The 21,311-nt window shown below is 42.8% G+C and overlaps 2 protein-coding genes across 3 annotated transcripts in view; one reads left to right on the top strand and one right to left on the bottom strand.

Annotated features, from left to right (window-relative positions):
• PCNX2 (pecanex 2) overlaps positions 1-3,881 on the top strand; it is a 159,314-nt gene extending 155,433 nt beyond the window's left edge. The window contains exon 34 of the mRNA XM_064445706.1: positions 1,168-3,881. Within this exon, the coding sequence (XP_064301776.1) occupies positions 1,168-1,341 (174 nt within the window). The 3' untranslated portion in view covers positions 1,342-3,881. The remainder of the gene's footprint in view (positions 1-1,167) is intronic.
• Positions 3,882-8,094: 4,213 nt separating this feature from the next.
• On the bottom strand, positions 8,095-21,204 carry NTPCR (nucleoside-triphosphatase, cancer-related). 2 transcript variants are annotated; one of them, XM_064445703.1, is made up of 5 exons: positions 21,147-21,204; positions 18,152-18,314; positions 16,967-17,063; positions 13,998-14,207; positions 8,095-9,182 (listed from the first exon to the last, which is right to left on the bottom strand). In XM_064445703.1, exons 1-5 carry the CDS (start codon positions 21,193-21,195, stop codon positions 9,114-9,116), a joined length of 588 nt encoding a protein of 195 aa, XP_064301773.1. In that variant the 5' UTR covers positions 21,196-21,204; the 3' UTR covers positions 8,095-9,113. The 2 variants fall into 2 exon arrangements, with proteins under 2 accessions (XP_064301773.1, XP_064301774.1); XM_064445704.1 differs by lacking the exon at positions 21,147-21,204 and adding an exon at positions 20,859-21,003.
• Positions 21,205-21,311: the final 107 nt, after the last annotated feature.

Below are 21,311 nucleotides of genomic sequence, written 5' to 3'. Positions count from 1 at the left end.
CAAAACACTCTTCTGCTACTGCCGTTCTGAACTGTGTATAACTTTCCTAATTTTCAAAGAATTCTCCAAACCTCAAGTGAAAAAAAAAGGTCCTTAGTCTGTGTGTATTTTGCTCTCAGCCCAAAAATACCATGTATGGTGTAGTTCCCTGGAGTTTTGCCATGAACTTCAACAGAAGTTGACTGAACGTTACTCATCTGGGTCCAATCCTACTCTATTACTCTAATGAGCATTAATAATATTTCTACACGTACAGCTCAACATAGCAAATGACAAGGCATAATTCCAACTCTCAGGAGTTTATAGCCTAATTTGAAAGAACTCAGCCAGTCTGCAATACCGAGTACTAATGGTAGGACTCACTTTGTCTACCTTTGAAGCCATCTCAAATTTGGGCATGAACTCTCAGTAAATTGTTGGTGTGGCCTCTGTACTCAGTGGCGAGGACAATCTACGTCATCCTTACAGCTGCCGGGAAGAAATCTTCCCCTGGGATGCTCGGATCTCTCTGCCAGCCACTGAGAGTCTAGATGATACACTAAGACTACATGGTTAAATTTAGATGAGGCGAGTCCTGGCGAAAGTAACTGCTCAGAGTCCAGGTGCCTATGTGATTGAAAGTGGTAAGGAGGAAGCGTTTTATTTAAAACTTAGCACAGTTCTGGAAAGCTTTTATACTAATGGACTCTGTACAGTGGGGTGACACTGTGCATAACATTTTCACACTGATAATTGCATTCCAGTTTTGATGAAAAGGTTTCTTTGTAAGTTGGATTTAAAAGGTGGTATATAAAGCAAGCCCCAGAGCAACCTGATTTAATTTCTTAGAAGTCAGCCTGGCTTGGAGCAGCGGTTTGGACTGGATGACCTCCAGAAGTCCTTTTCAATCCAAATTATTTTAGAGCTCTCTACACATATACATCTGTGGTACTCAACCTCTAGCTCCTGGGCTGCTTTTCTTTCCAAATTAATGCATTACACAAAGTGTGACAAGTGCCTCTTCGTAAGTCCCTTGTGAATAATACATGTTAAGAATCCTATACAGTTTCACAGAATGACAGTCCTAAATCAATTTTTAGCTTTTTTCACCTGTCACTTCAAAAAGTAATAAAGTGTTAGAGATTTCCTAAACTAGTTTGACTTTTTCTTTCTTTCTTTCTTTGCCAGCAGCTCACTGAGACCTGCGAAGCAACTGATGCTACAGAACCGAGACCGCTGCGCGAGGCAGGTCCGGCCCATGCCATATTCATGAGTCGGAACCTGGAGTGCAGAAGGGCCAGCCAGGAAGATATGGCCCTGGATGACACCGCTTCTCAGCAAAGCCTGTCTGAGGAGCAGTAAGGAGTATTCCTAGCGCAAGGGCCACGAGCTTCTTAGAATTAAACAAAGGCAGAGTTGGGTCAGGGAGCTGCACGTGGGTTTAGGTTCCTTCACATGTAACAAGCAACCTCCAAATGTTTATTTTTCTAACTTCTACACAAGAATACTATGGGGCAGATGTTCTTCAGCTAAAGGCCTTCTCATAGATAGGGTTGGAAGATGTCCTAAAAAATACACAGTGCCGCTTCATCTCAGGTTCTTGTAAATTCTAGACAATGAATACAACCTGTTTAATGTTCCTTCCCCTGGAACGGTTGGAATCACGAATTAATACAGTAGGAAATATTAATACAACTCAGTGAAAAGCACACAAGACATCTCTTTCCTGCCATAACTAAACATCTGATTGCATGCAAACTAACTGGCATTTGATATATAACATATAGCAAAAGGCAACTTTGAACTGAAGCAATGAATACATAAAGGGACAGTCCAACATGTACTGTAACATTAGACCTGAATCTGTTGTGGTTTTTTTTTTTCAACAGGAAATCTCTTTTATTTTTCTTTAACATGTTACGCAGGTGGCAATTCTGAATAGCAACATAGCATCACAGACTGATATACTGCATGCAGCCGTACTGAAATATTGTGTGAACAAGCCATGCTACACAGATTAACAGAAGTCAAGTGTGAGAAAAGAAAGTATCCAGTGCATGGAAAGCCTTCAAAGCATATGGTGCACTGTATTTGCAAAGAAAGCAGCTTTGCATAAACACCTGCTCTTAGGTATTATCTCGTGCTCCTGTTTGGGTTACAGCAGCGTCTCTCAAACTCCAGGCAACAGCCCCCTGGGGAGATGCAAAAGGGCCCAGGGGAACACTCCTCAAGGACAGGAAAGTGCAAAGCAGGCTGTAATTATTGTCTGGAAGTGTTTGTATGAGGAAGGCAACAGCTAAATGCCTTTAATTGCTGGACACAGCTCAGTGTCCATAAACACTTGTAGGCCAGTAATTACAGAGCGTTCTGATTTCCCTCCCCCAGAGAAACTGAGCTTCTGCCAATTTAATAGATGCATAAAGACAGACGATGCAAAAAGGGAGGCCGTGCTGTCACAAAGTTTGAGAAACACTGATTTACAGGAATGCATGACTACTTTGGAAGCCAAAAGGCTACAACAAATCCTTCCTCTACTACAGCCTCCAAACACACACATGCGTGTTCTCATTCTTTTTTTTTTAATTAAAAAAAAAAAAAAATTGCAGCTATCGGTGTCTTGCTGTTCCTCTTTACTGTAACTACCATAGATTGTTTCCAAGTCTCAACTCGATGACGTGCAGCCAGGCTGTCTTGTCCCAATTAACAAGAAAGATTTAACAAGAGATGCTGTAGCTAAGTCTCATTACTGTTAGGCAATACACAGTTGCATTCTGAGCTTCCTACTGTGCCACACTTAAGAATATAAGAAGTAGAACGAAATAACACCTACTGAAAATAAAATGATCCAAGTATATTTTGTGTGGCAGCAGTTTTTGGTGTTCTTTTTATTTCCAATTGTTTTCTCTTGCTTTCTGCCATATAAACTTGAGAGTGTTTTTCTTTCACCTCAGATCTTGATGAATTATTTATAAAGCTCAGCACAACCCAGGCAAAATTCTGCTCATGTTTGCAAGGGAAAAAGCAGAGTATATTCATGTACAGCCCCCGAGACACATGGTCATCAGTGCAGCGTAGGCCCTACGTGTCTCCTCCAGCATCCAGGTGTGCTGTGCAACAGGAAATTGAATTCAGCTGCTCCCTTCTGACTCTTTCTGGCAGATCCTACCTCTCCTCCCACCACCCTGCTCATGAGGTGCTTCATTACAAATGAAGGATGGAGGTTATACAGGTAGGTGGAGGGCTCTTACTGCCAGCCCCGTTTCTGCCTTGAGGGCTTTTGCATGGCAGTCTACTAAGATAAACCATCACTGCTTTGTCTTCCTAAACCCTGCCTTGCGTTGGAGGCACAGCAAACAGGCACCCATGGAAAGCACTAAAAACTCCCATATTCAGTTAGCCTCGTTTAGACCTCCAATTTTCACATCTTTAACTTAAGTTTGAATTAATTTTCATCAAAAATAGGTAACTAACTCCAGTAGTCCCAATCAACCTAAAGTATTTTACGCATCCAACTCAAGCACACCAAGCCATACTGGGAAACAGCTGCAAAAATCCTTCCAGTGGGAAGCTGCTCTATCTGCTCAGTGCAGACCGAGGCCCGGCAACACCACCTTCCCCAGCACCACATCTTCTGTAAGAGACTCTACCATCTCCATGGCCTCTGGTACTGCACCCTAAGGTAAAGCAGCTGCCTCACAGTTCCTGACTTCGTTCAAGCCACCAGCCCCGGAGCACAACTCCTAGGGGACAGCAGTGTGCTGCGAAGCCCAGCCTCCTGCTGCGCAGGGTGGCTGCCAGAAACGGCATGTCCTAACTCCTTTGTTGCAGCACAGTGCACAAGCAGGGCAGAGCAGCAGTCAAGGTAAGCTTAAAAAGTTAGTTCCTTATCATAGCCATGTCTTACACAGTTTTTATTTTGCCTTAACGTTGTTACTGACGCATAGCGAGTTGAAAAAATACCCAAGTGTGACCATTAACAGTAACAAAAGACAAAGAAATAAACTGTGAGATGACAGCACAAACTCACATTCCATTTCTCCATAATTTTGGAGATAGTCTGCTGTTACTAATAAAACCCCTGTTATATGCAGTGTTTTTAAATATGGGCCAGTCGTACAGAATAATCAGACATGATGGTTAGAAATAAAACCTGGAACTACATATGACATTGTATTGATTAAACACATCTTAGACCTCTCCAATGTTTGCATGAGGGAGAGATAGACCAGATTATGCTGTACATGATGAAAGATGCATTTAAGGTTCTGAGGCGCACAAAGCTAACAAATAGGTACCTAACCCTTACACAAGGCCCAGTTGCAACAGTAAGCTGCTCTGAACAGCTCTGCGTAGCACCAAAAGGCACCTGAGTCCATAGGAAAGCTATTCTCAGCACCAGTGCCTACAGATACGCAAAGGCTTTAAGCCATACTAAGCGGCTTGATACTTAACCTCACACATGAGGTGCTTCAGAGTTGCATGATGGAGGTACCTGAGACACCTCAGGAACCCCACTTGTTGGGCAGTTTTAGGCTCTGAAGGAAAAGCAAAAGCAGCTTTCGCTGCTTTTAAGTCAGCTGCGGCACCGATGATAGGTTTCACAAGGCCTGACGCTGTTGTTAAAATGTGGCCCTGAAGTCACCCAGGCTGAACAGTTTGCTTATCTTACATATCTGATCTCTTGCCACAGCTGTGATGCAGGAAGGCTGGCCGCCACCAACACATCAGTACCTTTTATATGCAGTTCCATCTTGTGTCAGTTTTGAAGATTCAGGTGCGTTGTCTGAATTTTTCCAGAGCTGCAGGGGCTGACGGCAGAAACCTGCCTGATGCTTCCCGCCAGCCCAGAACCTTCTTGTCTCTACAACCTGAAAGCAGTGACACCCGTCTCGCTAGCAAGATGAATGCCCCCTTTGAGGAAATCAAGCGCTCAATCCACAAGAGCGGTTGGTACATGCAGTCCTTTCATAGAAATTTCAGGAGCGAAGAGATGGAGGCCCTACCTGCCTTTTCCAGGCTTAACCCCAGATAACATCACCACTGCTGAAAAGAAACATTGGGAGCGACTATCCACACTGGCTCAGCGGGGCCCTCACAGCCAGAGAGCAGAGAGGAGCACATACATTACAGCAGGCTGTGGGAAGGAGGATAATGAGTTTATGGTAAAACAAGCACAAACATAGTACTTCAGCCCTTGCATTAAATATGGGTACTTACCCCCCCGCCTCCCATTTTGTGTTCCTAAACTCTCCTTTCACCAATAGGCTCTTGTTTACATCACACAGTAAAAGCCTGGTGCTACACTCCTAAGGGTAAAACACAGCCCAGAGATCTGGTCAAAAGACTTTCAGTAAGATTTTACCAAAGCCAACCACAGGCTGCTGAACTGCTCACATCCACCAGGTATGCTGGCAAGCCCCGAGTCTGGCCTTCAGCCCGGCCGTCTCCCACCACAGCAAGCACGTGGGAAACAGGGACGGGCACAATGTCCGAAGTTTGTTTCCATTCATCGAAAAATACAAATGCCGGAGGTCCTGCTGTTCCCCCCATTTTGAAGTGTTATAGAAACTACTTCTGTGTGAGGAACTGGAGTTCTCGTTGAAGAGTCTCGCCTCATTCGCACAGACAGAAAATCTTGGCATTCTTTGTATTTAAGACAAATGTTAACAAAAAAGAGCTACCACTGCGAGTCTTTTTCCCTCAACAAGATGGCCAGATACTCTCAATATCTACAAATGACATTCTGAAACTATTAAGTTCTTAGGGGTCTCTGTGATGTCATTCGCAGCTCTCTTTTAAAGCTTTTTATTAGAATAAAGCAAGAAATGTCATCTGCATTTGGCTCCAACCCACCAACTGACTGCTCTTCTCTTGCTGGGAAATTTAACTTAAAAGATTAGCTGAATTTTGTGCAGTTCATTTTAGAAGATTAGAATTACCAGTGAAATTCTCCAGCATGTAATAATAATCTTCTCATCAATGTGTATTTTTTAACTACCCAATTATTGCCATATTTAGATTACTCCCTGGATTGGGAGCTGGTATTTAATTACAGTGTTTCACATCCTTAAATCTGCAACACAGACATATTACTTATAATTAACTTTGCAGTAGGTCCAGTGTTAAAGATTCACCTCTCCCATTCAGCCTTCTCAGGGTTTTGTAAGTCAAAAATTGTCTAATGCATGATAAATAATGCAGACCCTGTTTATTCCACGCTGTGCACAATTTTATGTTGGAATTACAAGCCTCCTTGCCAAAAACGTCCTTGATTCTCGGGCTTCAAGAGAGTAATTGGTACCTCATATTCTCCCCTTTTTTTGCACCAATTAAAACCTGCAGGTGCACTAATGTTGTCATCTGGAATCTTGCTGGTACATCAGAGGTTATTTTCACCAAATGTGTGCTATTAGTAAAATTGGCCCATCAGGGGAATTGTGAATGCTCTGTTTGCTGTTACAGTGCTCTCAAGGCCTTCCAAATATTTTAGTAGTGCAAGACCAGACAATAAATTTTTACCTCTAAAGTAAACACAGGGTATCATAAAAACTAAGTTCAGTTGGAAATATTACTTTCTCACCCACTCGCTGTATATTTGAAACGGCGAATCATTTCTTCAGGACTGTCTCAGCGTTAAAGGCCGCACGTGACTGTTAAGGTCATCTAGGATTTTCTGCTGAACACAGACCACAACATTTCTCTTTATTTCTCTTGGAAAGCACTCTAGCTCAGAGAGAAGATGGGCTTTAAAGAAGAACAAGAAATTAAAGACTCTCACCAATCTTGAGACAAGTAGCAGAAACCAAGAGCCACTGATGTCAGTAGCAAAAATACCCTTTGATTTCAAAAGGGCTGGTACTTCACAGTTCCAGTGAAGCAAAAAAATCCACCTCCATATGGGGAGTTTTCCCAGTGACTAACTACCCTCACTACAAAAGGTCTTCCTTGCACCATAAGAAAAATGGCTATAAGTGCGCTGGTCAGAAGTTCTCCAAACTTCTTGTTTTGATTCTCTTTTTTTCCAGTCTATTAAATGATGGGACTGCAGTAGGCATCATGGCACTATATGCAGGGTAATATATCTACTTTTATGAGGAACAAACTTTAAGCCATGAACTCCCAACAATACCAGCTGAACTGGAATTTGGAAAACTAAATTCTGCCGTGACTCCTGAAAGAACTCCCCTCCCCAGCCTCTACAGAGGTCTCAAATACCTCCATTTTGTTCAGCTTTGAAGGTCAGCCCTCATTTAAGACTCAACTGCGGTCCCACTAAAACCTTGCTAGACTTTGGGTAATTATTTAATCATTGAAAGAACCATTCTTTTGCAGCGTATTTTATAGCTTAAGAGACTTAACATTGAAACAGTAGGCTATCCAACACTTAAGTGTAGAGTGGCTTCTGTTCAGAAGTCTATGGCACGTAGCCCTGAGAAGTTTACTTGGGTCCCAAGTCCTTCACCTCTAACAAGGTGTCTTGTCTGAGTAAGATGCCTGAAGTAATTAAGGGATTAGTGATGCCTTCAGGGCACAGCCTTATTTTGCAAAAAGCAGCCGGGAGCTGTGCATTCCCGAAGGAGAGGGAACCTGAGAGGAATTATCTTTTTCCCCAAATATGCTGAAGACAATACTGCCATCCCAATGGACTTGGGCAGAATGACAGTGTAACGGGGCGGTCAGGGAACAAGGCCATGGCATCCTTTTACAGGGCATGTACCTCCTGCCATCTGGGGAGCGGCAATGGTTGTACCAGACCCTCGTTCTGAATATAGAAAAGAGAAAGGACATTCCCTCCATGCTCCCAGGGCACCTGTAGGAATGCCTGTCCCCATCCAGCCCCCTACAGCTTTGGGTGCCAGTTTTTCAGAAATAAATAACTACAATGATACTTGAAAATGCTGTTAAATAGCTTGATCATTTTAACAGTTGTTGAACAGAAAAGTTAGGAAATGACCGTATTCTTAACAACTTTTTACAGCCAGAGATGACTTATAAATTGTACAATTAACAAGGGTGCATCTGGGAGGGAATTCTGTTTTCACAACATGCAAAACTGATTAAGTGGTAGCACTTCCCCTGAACACGTTTGTACATCTCATAGGGAAACACACTGTCTAATACTCTCCCACACTTTTATTTCACCATTAAGCATTAGGCATGTACAGAATTGAGTAAGGAAAAAAACACAACCAAACAAAAAGTATCAATAAACATAAACGGTTGTAAAACCCAGATAGACAAATGCAGCATTAAGTCGATCCTGACTTAATAAAGTCTGCATGAAGAACACAAGTCAAGATTTGACTGAACTTCATTGGACTTGAAGATTTTTATATATACATTTTTTTTTAAGGGGGTACGAGGCAGGATTGCCATTAGAAACTTGAAAATAAACCCAAAATGCAGCCATCTTATAAACTACTGTCTGGGCCACTTATGAGAGGGTAGAATTGGTTATTTTTGCTCCTGAACTGGAATTCTGTAAATGTCAGCTGGGGCTACAGGAAATTTCCTTGAAATTCTAGATAACCCTTCTTATACTGCAGCTGGAGAGAGGGATGTCTGGGGGTAGGGAGAGAGCACCTGCTTAATCCCTCTGCCTTATAAATCGTCAGCACCCATGTTGAATCACCCCTGGACACACCCAGCTGGGTCACCGACAGCAAAGATATTTCTACACAACCCAGGCAGGGCACACCTACATTTTGGGCAGGGCTCTGTCTGTTACACCAGGGCTCAGTTCCAGATACTGAGTTGCTCTCTAGGTAGAGGAGTCCACACCACACTCTGCAAGACTGAGATCTCAAACAGATTTGACAGTTAAATGCTTTTACGTGGTGTAACTAGGATCAGAGTCAGACCACCTAACTTCCAAATACCCAGATTAGAACTTGATGTTAACTACACATCTGTTCAATATTTTGAATGGATCGGCTTGTGAACTGAATAAACAAGAATCCTCCTATCTCGTTTTTCACATTTTAGAGTATTACCAGCTTTACCTTGCTTACCCTGAAGGCTCCCGTAAAGCCTCCAGGGACTAAAGCAGGAAGGACAGACTCAAAAACATCTGCAAAATGTTGTAATGTTTTGTTAAAGTAAAAGCTTTAGAGTTTACAGGCAAGAAAAGCTCTTCATCTTCTGCAGGATTCCACAGCTGCCAAGATGTCTTGCAAAATGCTGTTTCTGTTTTCCTTACTAACCTAGAGAAAGAGAAATTAAAACCGATGTAATTTGGTGAATAACCTCTATATCAGTGTTTACTTCAAAAACAAACAAAGCAGAAATTCAAATTTATTTCTTTCTCAGTGGAGGAATGTTGAGTGTTAAACACCTGCCACCTTCTGCCACTGAGAACACAATAAGCTAAACCCACAAACCTGCATATGTAATTGAATATTCAGTGATCTTTTTTATTTAATTACCCATGGTATTTTGCAGTATTATTCAGGGCTTGAATAACTAACAAGAATCACTTGAAGAACCAGCACGTACTTTTGTCATTACTAGAAATCCGTTTTAATTGCCAAATATAATTTTCCTACTATAAAGTGTAGCTCTTATGCCTTCAGTACTTGAAAGGGTTGTATTTCTTAGGATGACAGACCTAGTCAAAAACATCTGCAATGAAAAAAATTAGAACAGGCTTAGCAGCATGACTCTGTATTCTCAGAAACCTTAGCATTGCAGGATAGAAACACCTTGAAAAAGAAATAAAGACTACCTGAGAAAGTTGGGGGGGGGGGGGGGGGGGGCTTTTGTAGCACACTGAGATACGCCTTTGGCTGAGCAGTCCATGGAAATGTGAACTGTAAGACCAGTACATGTGAAAATCCATATACCCCAGTGTGCCATCTTCTGCCAGGCCCATCTGCACTGCAGCACGTGCAGTTAACCGTCAACTGCCAAGGAAATGCTAGCACTTGCTAGTCAGCTTAGCTCCCAGGTGCAGCAACAACAGAGCACAGAGCGGGCAGGGGTGGGTGTGGGGGTGTCTGGGGGTGGGGTGGGGTGTAAATCACCCCTTTTTGATAGACCGGGTCCTGCATTCAAATCAACCAAATCCTGGGGATATGGCTGGGGTAGTGAAAGGGTTAACAAGCACTTGTGGAATGCCAGCAAAAGCCTAATTTTAAAAAGCCTAAGAAATTTTCCCCACTGTTCAGATCCCTACAGGGAGGGCAGAAAGAAATCAGACAAAGGCAGATGAGCTTTTGTAAGTAAGTAAGCAAGTAAAAAGTAAGTGCGTTCAAATATTTAACAAAGTTTGAGAAATGCTGTTTGTGAAGGAAGGAGAGACACCACACTATGCATGGCATAAAACTTTAAAACTCTCTACCAGCAAGGCTTCACTGCATTCCCTGTAGCTTCATTTAAGATCTGAGCACATGGGTTTGCATCCCCTCCAGTACTACAGCTGTTACTGAACAGGAGAAAGTTTGGGGTTTGTTTTATGGATTTGTTGTTTTGCTGGGTTTTTGTTTGTTTGTTTGTTTGTTTTTAAATAGGTGACAGCCCTACCTGGAGAATTTGGCCCTAGGAGCCTACTGCTATTTACAGTCACAGACATCCTATCCAAATGCTGGACACCAACTCCATAGAACCTAGAGATGGTGATCTCACTTATGCCACTTGAAATCAAGAGAGCAGATCAACATGGGAATGATGAAAAAGTGACATTAAAAAAACAAGGGGGTGGGAACGAAGGGAAGACCTGCCTGAAAATGTTGCTCTTTTTATTGAGTATCATTCCAAGCCAATAATAAGATAAACAGAAAACCCCACAATAACAAAAAAAGCAAGACAACAAAGAATGGAACTGCTCTTCAGCAAGGCTATTGAGAGACCTCAAGGTAAACAAGGCACAGAGCATAGATCAGCCAAACTCTAAATCTCCCAGCAAGCGTTCTGACATCCTGACTTTCAAAGGACGTCCTGAACATTTAATAGCTCTTCTCACTGTCTCGCAGCCAACAAAAAAACAATACTACATTTTATCTGTCCCTTTGCCATACCTACATGCCAGAGGTCCAGTGAGAGCAGCAGAGAGAAAGTGCCAAGTGCTGGGAAATTTTCACAAGTGTTTTACAAAGGCTGCTTGAGAGATATAAGTCTCCTCTTAAGATCTGGAGACATTCTGTGCAGGCAGCTTTCCCAGAGAAAACAAATCTCCCAGTATCTGTACTGAATCTACAAACAGATGGGTAGATTTTTAGACAGGGAGTTGAAAATAACTGTAGATGCTGCTTATACTAAGCATTTCAGTAATTTGGAGGAAACTACCTCCTAGACTCAAAGCAGGCAAGAGCAGAGGACAAAGCTTTCTTCGCCGAACTGTTAAAGCACTGTCAAGGAAACTCCTCTTGTACAGTGTGTTCAAAGGGAACCTTTTCTTCTGATCCATTTAGCTATTTATTTTCTTTCTTAAAAGGCATATGCAACCAAACTTCACTAATGAGTTTCATGGAAGCAAAATTAATAGATGGGAAAATGGAAGAAAATCAGTATGTGCCAGCTGCTAATGATAATCTGATGCTATTTATGACACCATGTCTGCAGAACTACACAGACCCGGGCAGTGCAAAAAGAGCCTCTGTAGTTTTCACGGGAAAGTTCAGTTCCCAGCAAAATGGAATTGGGCAACAATGGAAAGAAATGTGTTAAATATCAGAGCTCCTATCGTTAAGTGCTCTGAACATAATAAATTAAACATTTGGGAGAAAATCCTCAACTGCTTTTAGGGCATCTGAGCCCATTTACACCAACTGAATATGCTTTCAAGACAGAAGGGACTGTAAAACCCCGAAGAGTTGTCTCTATGTGCTTCGTGCCAAACATCAGAACTGTCCTTGTGACACTAAGAAAAGGATGAGAAAACTCTACCGAATTACTTGAATGCAGCCTAACTCCATATTAAGTGGCAGAGCAGGCAGAACGTTTTTGGAAGGTAGCCACCTACTTCTGCACACTTCCAGGCACCATAAAAGTTAGTAAGAAATTACCTACCATGAGCTATTTGGGCACTCCAGGTTCTCCCCATGCCACAGCCCCTGAAGAACAGAGCTGGTGATCCAGTATTTACTTCAGCTAGTAACACCACTGACGCCCCATGGGCAGGTTCTGCTCCTGCTCATGCACACATCTTAACTAGCTGGGAAGGAGCATGTACTGTGTCACTGGAGCAAGCAAGTCAGATGCTCTCCTGCACAAGACTTCAGCGTAGCAGGTCTCTGCCACCTGGGAACTACCAGAGTCTGTCAGACATTTCACACCCATGCTTTTGGCTAACGGATTCACCAGAGAGCTCTGTTCAAAGAAACCTGCATGTCCTAATCTCAGCAGCATAAACAGGATGGCTTATTCTTTGAGTGAAGTTTGTTGGTTTTTTTTTTAGCTAGAGGAAACATTGCTCCATTGAAATTTACAGGAAGACACTTGCTGGTTGTAGCCAGTACTTAAGGGAAAGTTGTATTGGCAGACTGATACCCAGGGCTGAGTGGCACATGCCTTCACCTGCTAAAAAGAAACAGCAGAAGCCTCAAAAAGCTTCCCTGAAAAGCCAAATGCTGTTTTCTAGCACTCCGTTTCCTACCCTGAGAGGACCAAATGCAGCCCAAGTACTGAACGACTGTTACTTTCAGTGAGGCATTCTCCATTTCTTCTTCCCCAGCCCTACCACTGTAAAGCAAGTCATATAAAATTCACATCCACGTGCATCCCTGTTCAGTAGCCTGACAACTAACACACATCAGCATGTCAGTCGGAAACCTGGGTTTTATCTATGAAAGGACAGATTCCTTTCATAGGAAAAGATTCCTACGTGATGAGAGGAATCTTCTCTCGTCTGTGTGCCTAAGTTTGCTTTAGCACTTAACTAAACAGGCATTTAATTTAAAAAACAGAAATTGAAGATGGTGATGGTACCACCAAGCAAAAGAAAGCTGAGGAACTTTTCCAAGCACTGCAGTTTTATTAATCTCACTTTGAAGGGGAAAAAAGAAGCTGGAGGCTTTGCTTGCTCTGCAGTAATTAAGATCATTCAGTATAAAGTTGTTGAGAGAGTGTTTTCTCCTTCCTAATTCACTTGGATGAAAACAAAGTAAGCATTCTCACTGTGCTGTGTGCATCTGATAAAGAACAGGCTGCAACAGTATACTGCTCTACAACATGGTACCCCTGTTAGTAAGCCAGGATGTGTTTAAGTCCCACTTACTGAATTTATAATTACAGAGATGCCAGTTCAGTTTTGTATATATACCTTTATTCTCTACTATGAATAGTACACACTGAGCAGAAAAATAAATCAAAGGAGTGGGGCCTGCATTTAGCTTGTTTTTGTGAAGCATCCAGGACAATTACAGATGTTAAGGAAACCTCAAGCATGTATTCCTGTGAACAGGCTATGTTTTGTTGCGGTAAATTTTCGAGAACCTCCCTGTAGCTGATCAGAAATGCACTTTGAGGCCCTAATATTCTGAAAATTATGTCTGTAAAAATAACATAATGAATTCCAAAATTGGTTCACTGACTCCAGAAAAAGTACGCTTCGTTTACAAGTGTCTTCCTTCTAGAAATTGTTTTCTACAAATTCCCCTGCTGCCTTAAAATTTGTTTTTTTCTCTTGAATATGATTACTGGTAATATTTCTGCAAGCCAGTCTGGAAAAAAGAAATAAAAATCTGACTGTACTTTAAAAGCTTTAACTCTTAGGAATAATGAATACTTGTACGGCAATAACACTACAGCAAGAAAACCTTTTAAAACAAATGTATCATTACTTCTACAGCCCCTCACAAGCAAAGCCAGCTGTGTGAGACTGCTACAGTAAGTACCATGTGATGTTTTTTTTAATAAGGTGAACACCTGCCCATTAAGAATAAAATGGGAACTAAAAAGCTTATTTCATCCAAGCTACCCACAGCTATCAATTGGTAGTAACAATTAGTTTTTAAACAGAGCCAAATACAAACCAGCAACCTAGAACAGAAGGCTTTTTAAGGATATTAAATATTACTCACATTGAACACTTTAACATCTTTCCTACTTCTTATTTCTTCAACAAGAGCCAGTGGCTTTCCCTTAGGTACGGGAATAGTTCCAAGCACCACCGTCCCTGAGCCAGCCAGCGTTTGACGAACAGCTTGAATAAAAGCCTGGCTGAAGAGTTCCATTTTACCGACCTCATCTATGACACAAAGTTTTTTCTCTGCATCACCACCATGGTTTGCCTGTGGAAAAGTGCATCAAGAGACTGTAAACAACGCAGAACTTAGACCAAACAACCGAAATAGTTTCTATGCTAATAAAAGAAATACCTCCAAAAGAAACCAATTCAATTGTAATATTGGGGAAAGTGGAAGAGTCAAAGCTGCTGCTGGTAACTGACACACTTATAAATCAATCGTTTCTGTTTCAGCACAGAGTTTTGGAAAGATGAAAATATATGTACAGCATAAATACCAACTACAACAGGAAATACCCATATTGGTTTTCCTTCAAAGCAGAATTCTCACAGTGGTCCCATACACGCTATTTGACAATTAAGAACTGCACTTTCCCTACTGACAGCTCTCAATCAATCTGAGGGGCACCAATTTTCCAAAACTTCACTCTATCATCAAATTATGCATTTAAAATAGATCAATATGCACACAAGTATTGAAATACAGACTTGCATTATATCTAGATTTGGAAGTTTCTCCTTTTGTAGCTGGGTCAAAACCAGCGATTCCCTCAGAAGTAGATTTCTTCAAAGCTGTCTGGATAACAACCAAGCCGTTTCCAAGCCTCTCTCACATCAGAGCACTCATTTTCCATTTCTTTGTCAAGATACAGCTTACTCTATAGTCCCAGCCATCCCCCTGGGTCGTAGGATAAGCACCATACGAATGATTAACCACATTTGACGTTTGTTTCCTTTTTTCATGCAGTGAATACCATGCCAACAGTACCATGCTGCACAGTGGCGTGAGCAGCAGGGGAGTCTAGGACAGAACAAGGGCGATTGCCACTGAGGGAAAGACAACTCGGAAAGCAGAGGAACTATTCAACAGAAAAGGAAGCGCACTGCCTATTCTCTCTTGGTAAAAGTAACTGAGAACTGTACTCCAATATTTATAGAGGTGAAGAGTAAATCAACTCAAGTCAAAACATCACTGTAGAGGCATGAATATATACCAATACCAGCCATATTATACAGAACAAAAAAAAAAAAAAAAAAAAAGGAGAACAATTGAAATGTGTTCCCTTGTGAAGGCAAAGTATTTGCTTCTGGGAAAGTGGAAGAACTGTATAACATGCTTCCTAAAATCTTTTCAAGCTAAATCCCTGCTGAGTAGCTGTTTTACCTAAAATCCTTTCATAGATCAGTGAGTTAAAAATGCCAATACTAGTCATGAGGTCACGCACTGAGAAACAGCATTCTGCTTTGAAAAAATCCTTAGTCCTGCCTGGTAAAGCTTCTAGAACCAGAGAGATCATCCATGGTAGGACCTACTCCTGTTCTCACTGCACTGAATGAGATGTAAGCCTTAAGAACTGAAGCTGAAGTCCTCAAGGCTAAATGGGAACATGCCCACTCTGTGCTGTTATCTGATCAAACCAGACTATACCCATGACTCTTCTGTCCTCATTCTTCATTTGCCTCTTCTTTTTCAGTTCTACGATCTTCCTCACTCTCCTCCTCTCCCTTTTGTGCCACCTACATGCATGACCACATTCCCACAAAACTGATTAACAGCGCTTTCAGTGAGAACAGGGTCAGGCACTGTCCGACCCTGCCGGCCCCTTTGCTTCTTCTCTTCATTCTCTGTACTTGCAGAAAGCTATATACCAACCAGAAAAATTCAACACTGCTAACACCCTTCTAGCAAGATCTCTCCTGGACTTCACATTAATGCAGCAGTAAAAGCATTCTGAGTACAGCCTTTTTTATTAAACTATCTTTCGATTTACTAACATAGTAAATCAAGTTACAGTGAAATTAAACATTTAAAAATTGTCCCATTTTATTCATATTTCCTTTCTCCCTTGCCCCCAATGTCCTTGCTTTCCTACCCTCAGCCTTTAAAGTTATTTGAGAAAAACAAGAATCAGATCCTCAATCCCATTTTTGCTCCTTGCACCTCTTTGGTTTTTTTGTTCTTTCTAAGTTAAGAAGTCCCTTCTTCCTTGGCCCCTTGAGCTTGGCAGCGTAGAAAAATCACAATAGGATTTTTTTAGTAGCACAGTTCAGCAGCTGCTGCACACTGTTTGTGAAATGTTATTGCCAAAATCCGATCAGTTCTTGTTTAATTTTGGAGAGGGGAAAGGTTGGACTGAGACAGAAGAAGGAGAAGGAAAAAGGCAGTAACAGAACGTTAGGAAAAGAATAGGAAAAAGACTCTCTGGAAAGTCTTGTCACAGTCAGAGGACTCCTTGTGCCGCAGGCTAAATCCCAAAATACCAGGCTGCTATTATCAGTTAAAACCTACCAGTCTGCAGGTACTTATACAGTGGTAATCAAAAATAACCACTGGATTCAAGAAACAAATGCTTCTACTGGAAAAAGATAGGAATCAGAGCAAGAGGAAAAGGAGAAAAGGTTGTCAAGGAGAAGAGCAGCAGCAAAAGCCTTTTTCTTGGGCCCACTGACCCCACCCAGTTCTGTGTGGTAAGCCACTCACACATTTTGCTTTCCAATATGCCAGACAGTGGCATAGGAAGAAGCTTCCTATCGGCTACTTCTCAAGCCAAGGAGGTCCTGCTCACAGGATGATGTCAGATCAAGAGTGAGAGGGGATAGCTATCTCTCCAACACCGTAATAAGCACAAGAGAACAAGCCAGATTTGCCCCTCCAGCTGCCGGATCCTGAAGTCAATCAGGATCAGCAATACCCAAGAAACAGGCCATTTATTAATATAAAAAACTAGTGCTCTAGAAGGGCCTTCCAATAACACTGATTATCACAAAGCATCCATTTTTCAGCAGGTTTCATAGAATACTCACATTTCTCAGCATAGGTAGAACCAACTGCTCAAATGAAACAAGGTCTACAACATACTGTCCAACCCGATATTCACGTCTTGAAGTAGAAGAATCAGAGCTGAATTTGAAAAAGAAATACACAACTTCTTTTAAGAAATTAGTTTAGTGAGAATTCACTGCAGTCATTTCAAGTAGATTTATGAGAAGTTATCCTAATAAGTCAAATTCCCTTAATTCTTCTAAGAAAAGGAAAGAGACTCTGTAAACCATCCATTAAGTCATATTGCAGATAGCATGCTTTCAGGTAATAAATATACCGTAAGCTATCTTCACAACTACGTAAGCTCAAATTTGAACAGTGTATAGAAGGACAATGGGATCTAAAAGCCAGCAGGTATATTTACACTGAAATCAAAATACATGCCTGCAGTTCAGATCTTTGAATTTGGTTATGTGACACTACCAACAGCATTGCAGCGGTAGCCCAAATTTCAGTAGGGGCTGCAAAACTCTTGAACAATCTTGGAAAAATACTCAGTTTGCATGTGCTGCATCACACTATCCTAGGTAAACCTCCTTTATTAGCAGTGTACAAATTGTTTAGATCAACTATGTCTGAATGAGGTGCTAACATCACACCTGGACCTAGACTAAGTTTGGCACAAAGCGTGAAAAGCTAAGCCTAGTGAATCAGGAAAGACTGTCAGCCCCTCTGTACTTCAGAGGCCTCCCTCTTAGTGGGGCTCTGAAACCCTCCTCTTAAAAATTCACGTGTGGGTTTTTCTGGGCCAGCCAGTTGCTCTTTAAAATAATGTTATATGCAGTTTCCCACTTCTGACTCCACAAATTAGCTGGTGGAAAGAAAAAAATCTTCCTCCCTGCCTGCAATAAGCTACTTACTGTATCCCAAAGAGACTCGGCCTCACAATAAAAAGCTCAGCAGCGCTTCCTCTCTATCTAGTGTAAAATAGGCAACAAGAGAGAACACCTTTCCCTCCCACATTTTCAATATTTCACTATGCAATAGACGCACTGTCCACATACACAATACAGGTATCAGCCAGGACACAAGAACTGAACAAAGAACCTGACCACGAAAGCCATACGTATGCTGGAAATTACCTTCTGGAGGAGCATTTAACATGCTGACAGACTGGAGCAAAGCATGAAACAATAAGCCACCCACAGTTATTAAGACCTCAGTACCTGACTCTAGATAAAGGTCCTCGTTTTCCAGACAATGTGACAACATCAAATCCTGTTCTCCTGCCACCTTCTCTAACTTCCTCTGTGTAAAATCCATCAATGGGAATGCCTGAGGATTTTAGAGCTTGAGTGACTTTCTGGATCAAAGTAGTCTTTCCAACCCCTAAAAATAAAGAGGGAACAAAAAGCACACAGGATTAATCTTCTTCTTCACTAAAAGCCCATTTGCAAACACCACAGTAATGATTCAGTTCAGCAGGAACACTGATTACTTTTTAAGTTTGCAAATATTTTTTTTTTATAAATGGTAGGAAAATAAAGAACAGAAACAACTTTTAAAGTTCATCTTGTACTGACACTGTAATGTTTCATTAGCCTTTAAGAAGTATGTCTACAGTGAAATCACAACAGAATGGTAAAAACATCCCAGGCTACCAGTGAACTTGATAGCTTAGACAATGCACAGGCAGGCCACAAAGCTTGCCCCAAGGCAGGTGAATACACGAGAGCCATACTGTTACACAACTGATACCCAAGCTAGCTGGAAGACTGATGAATCTCCCTTTCTACCACTGCTGTTCACTACTGTTTAAGAACAGAGCTGAGTTTGTCCCCGTTAGATCATAAGGTCAAAACTGGCTGCTAGTACCATGAGCCTAACTGGCACACTACTTCTATTGATATCCTAGAAATTAGAAGCACGCCATGCCCCTGAGATATCAGGTTGTACCTGGCAAAAAGTATCTCCACCAATAGAAAAATGCTTCTTATGGTAATTGGAGCAAAAGAGGTTTTGACTAAGTACAGGGAAAAGCTTTTTTACCATGAGGACAAGCAAGCCCTGGAACAGGTTGCCCAGAGAGCCTATACAGTCTTGACATCCTCTGAGGTTCTCAAGACCTGACTAGATAAAGCCTTGACCGACCTGGTCTGGCCTCATAGCTGACCCACCTTTATAGCTCCTGAAGTCCCTTCTCACATGAATTATCCTGTGGTCCTATAATCCATTTTCTTACCCTAAGACAGATCCTTGAAAACCTCGCCACCTGATGTCTCCTAGCAGTGTCTGATGTACTTTCTACAATGTGAATGTTGGCCGTGTCCCAGACATCCTCTTAGTTCCCACAAAGGAGCTATTTCTTCTCCTTTGCCATTGTACAAGTACATCCCTTGACAATCTCCTTTTAAACTCAACTTTATTGCCTCTCACAAAATTTAGTGTTATCACTTCATTTTTAATCATTGTGGTAAAAAAAATCAGAAGATAGAAGATATCCTGCAGAACAAACCTTTAAATTCCTGGAGACAAGGAATATAGACCGAATGTGAGGCGCCTAAAGATGCCAACAGAAATATTTTCAATGTGCACATAACAAATTCTTCCCTCAGATTTTAAGAAGATTTAGGAACTACTTTCTTAACAGTCAAGGAAAGGCTGGACAATAGAAAGGTTAGACTAGATGATCCCTGAGGTCCCTTCCAACCTGTGATTCTGTGAAAAATCAATGGCAAAATACTCTGTGGCTTCAAGGGCACCTGGTCAAACTATTAAGCAAACTTTTCAAAATTGAAGCCAAAGGGATTCCGGGCATTTGAAGAACAGTAAAATGACAAGTGTGGCACCATCAATATCTACCATCTCTACAAGTGAATTTATACTAATTTGGCTAAGCAGATTTGCTATCTCTAATTTGGTTACCTTCATTCAGTGAATTGCCAGAAAGCTCAAATGACTCAAACTAAGTTTAAGAAAGCTTAAAGGTATACATTTAGCTAATCAAAACAGTACACTCAATATCAGTTAAATAAACAGAGACAAGGCCTAAGCAGGCCTAACCTCTGCCTCCCCCAAAGGGCTGCCTTTATTCAGTGGATCGAAAGACAGAATGAAGTCAATGGAAGGTATTGCTATCTCAGCCTAGCAATAGCATTTTAAATTCATTCCGAACAAGACATGTATCTGCAAAAGGTTCACAATAACGAGAATTAGGTCCACTGCTTTACTTCCAGACCACATAAGAAAGATTAGCAATCATAACCGGTTTATTTAACAGCCTTATAGTTCGACCCTCATACTCTAAACCACTCTACGTCCACGATAATCAGATTCCCCTTCCATGATAAACTACTCCACCACTTCAACCAAGGCCTGCCCATCTGGGATACCAATTATTACCTATAACCGAACATTACTTAGGCTGGAAGTGCTAAATCGCTACAGTTAAGTTACAGGAAAGATGAGTACTCAGAAATTATTAATGGCTGCAGTTTAGCTGAAGCAGGATTAGTTGTCCACGAGGTTCTTTCCTCCCCAACATTGAACTGCAGGGCAGGAGCCAGGAACAGAGCAGCAGCGTCTGGAAGCATACGTGAGATGGGACTGGACGGAGACCTAAACCGGACTTCCATTAGGAACAAATTAATGAACGCAGCAGCTCCGACCTCGACAGGCGACACCCGGGTCGGGGAGCAGCCGCCGTCCGGCAGCCGGGGTTACCCCGCAGGCAGCTGCCGGGCCCGGCTGCAGCAGGAGGCGCTCCCGGGGCTCCCTCACGCCCTGGGCCGGTGCTGGGGCCCGCCAGCCGGTGCCTTCCCCTGGCCCTCAGCGCGGCCCCTTAAGGCCAGGCCAGGCCAGGGCCCGAGGCGGCCCCAGCGGACGCGCCGCCTCCCCTCGCCCCGCTCCCTGGGCTCATCCTGCCCCCGTTACCTGGGGGTCCCGTGAGAAAAACGTGCTTGGACATGGCGAGGGGCCGCAGGCCGCGCTCCGCCTTCTCCCCCACCCGACGCGGCCCCGCTGGCGGGAGGAGCGCCGCGGCGCATCGCCCCCTCGCTCCGCCCCTGGCCCGGCCCCGCACCGCCTCCGCCGGCTGGGCCTGGGGTTGTGCTGACTTCGGCGCGGTGCTTCGCTTCGCAGGGAGCCGCGGTAAAGCGGCGTGAGCTCTGCCGCCCCGCCCCCCCCCCGCCCCTCATAGCAGCGCCCCGGGAGGCGCCTGACATGGAGGTTCTGGTGGCCTTGAATCACAGCGGCGACGCGCCATTTTCATCGGCCGGTCCCTGGCGGGGGTTGGCGCGCCAGCCTTGGCAGCTGCTGAGGGGAGCCCGGCCTCTCCCGTGGCAGCCCCCGGGCAGGGATTGCTCCATAAGCCGTGGCGGGCCGGGG

This window comes from Phalacrocorax carbo, chromosome 3 (genome assembly GCF_963921805.1).
Source record: "Phalacrocorax carbo chromosome 3, bPhaCar2.1, whole genome shotgun sequence".
NCBI classification, from domain to species: domain Eukaryota; kingdom Metazoa; phylum Chordata; class Aves; order Suliformes; family Phalacrocoracidae; genus Phalacrocorax; species Phalacrocorax carbo.
Note: the sequence above shows the minus strand (reverse complement) of the source record. Positions and strands in the feature narration are given on the sequence as shown.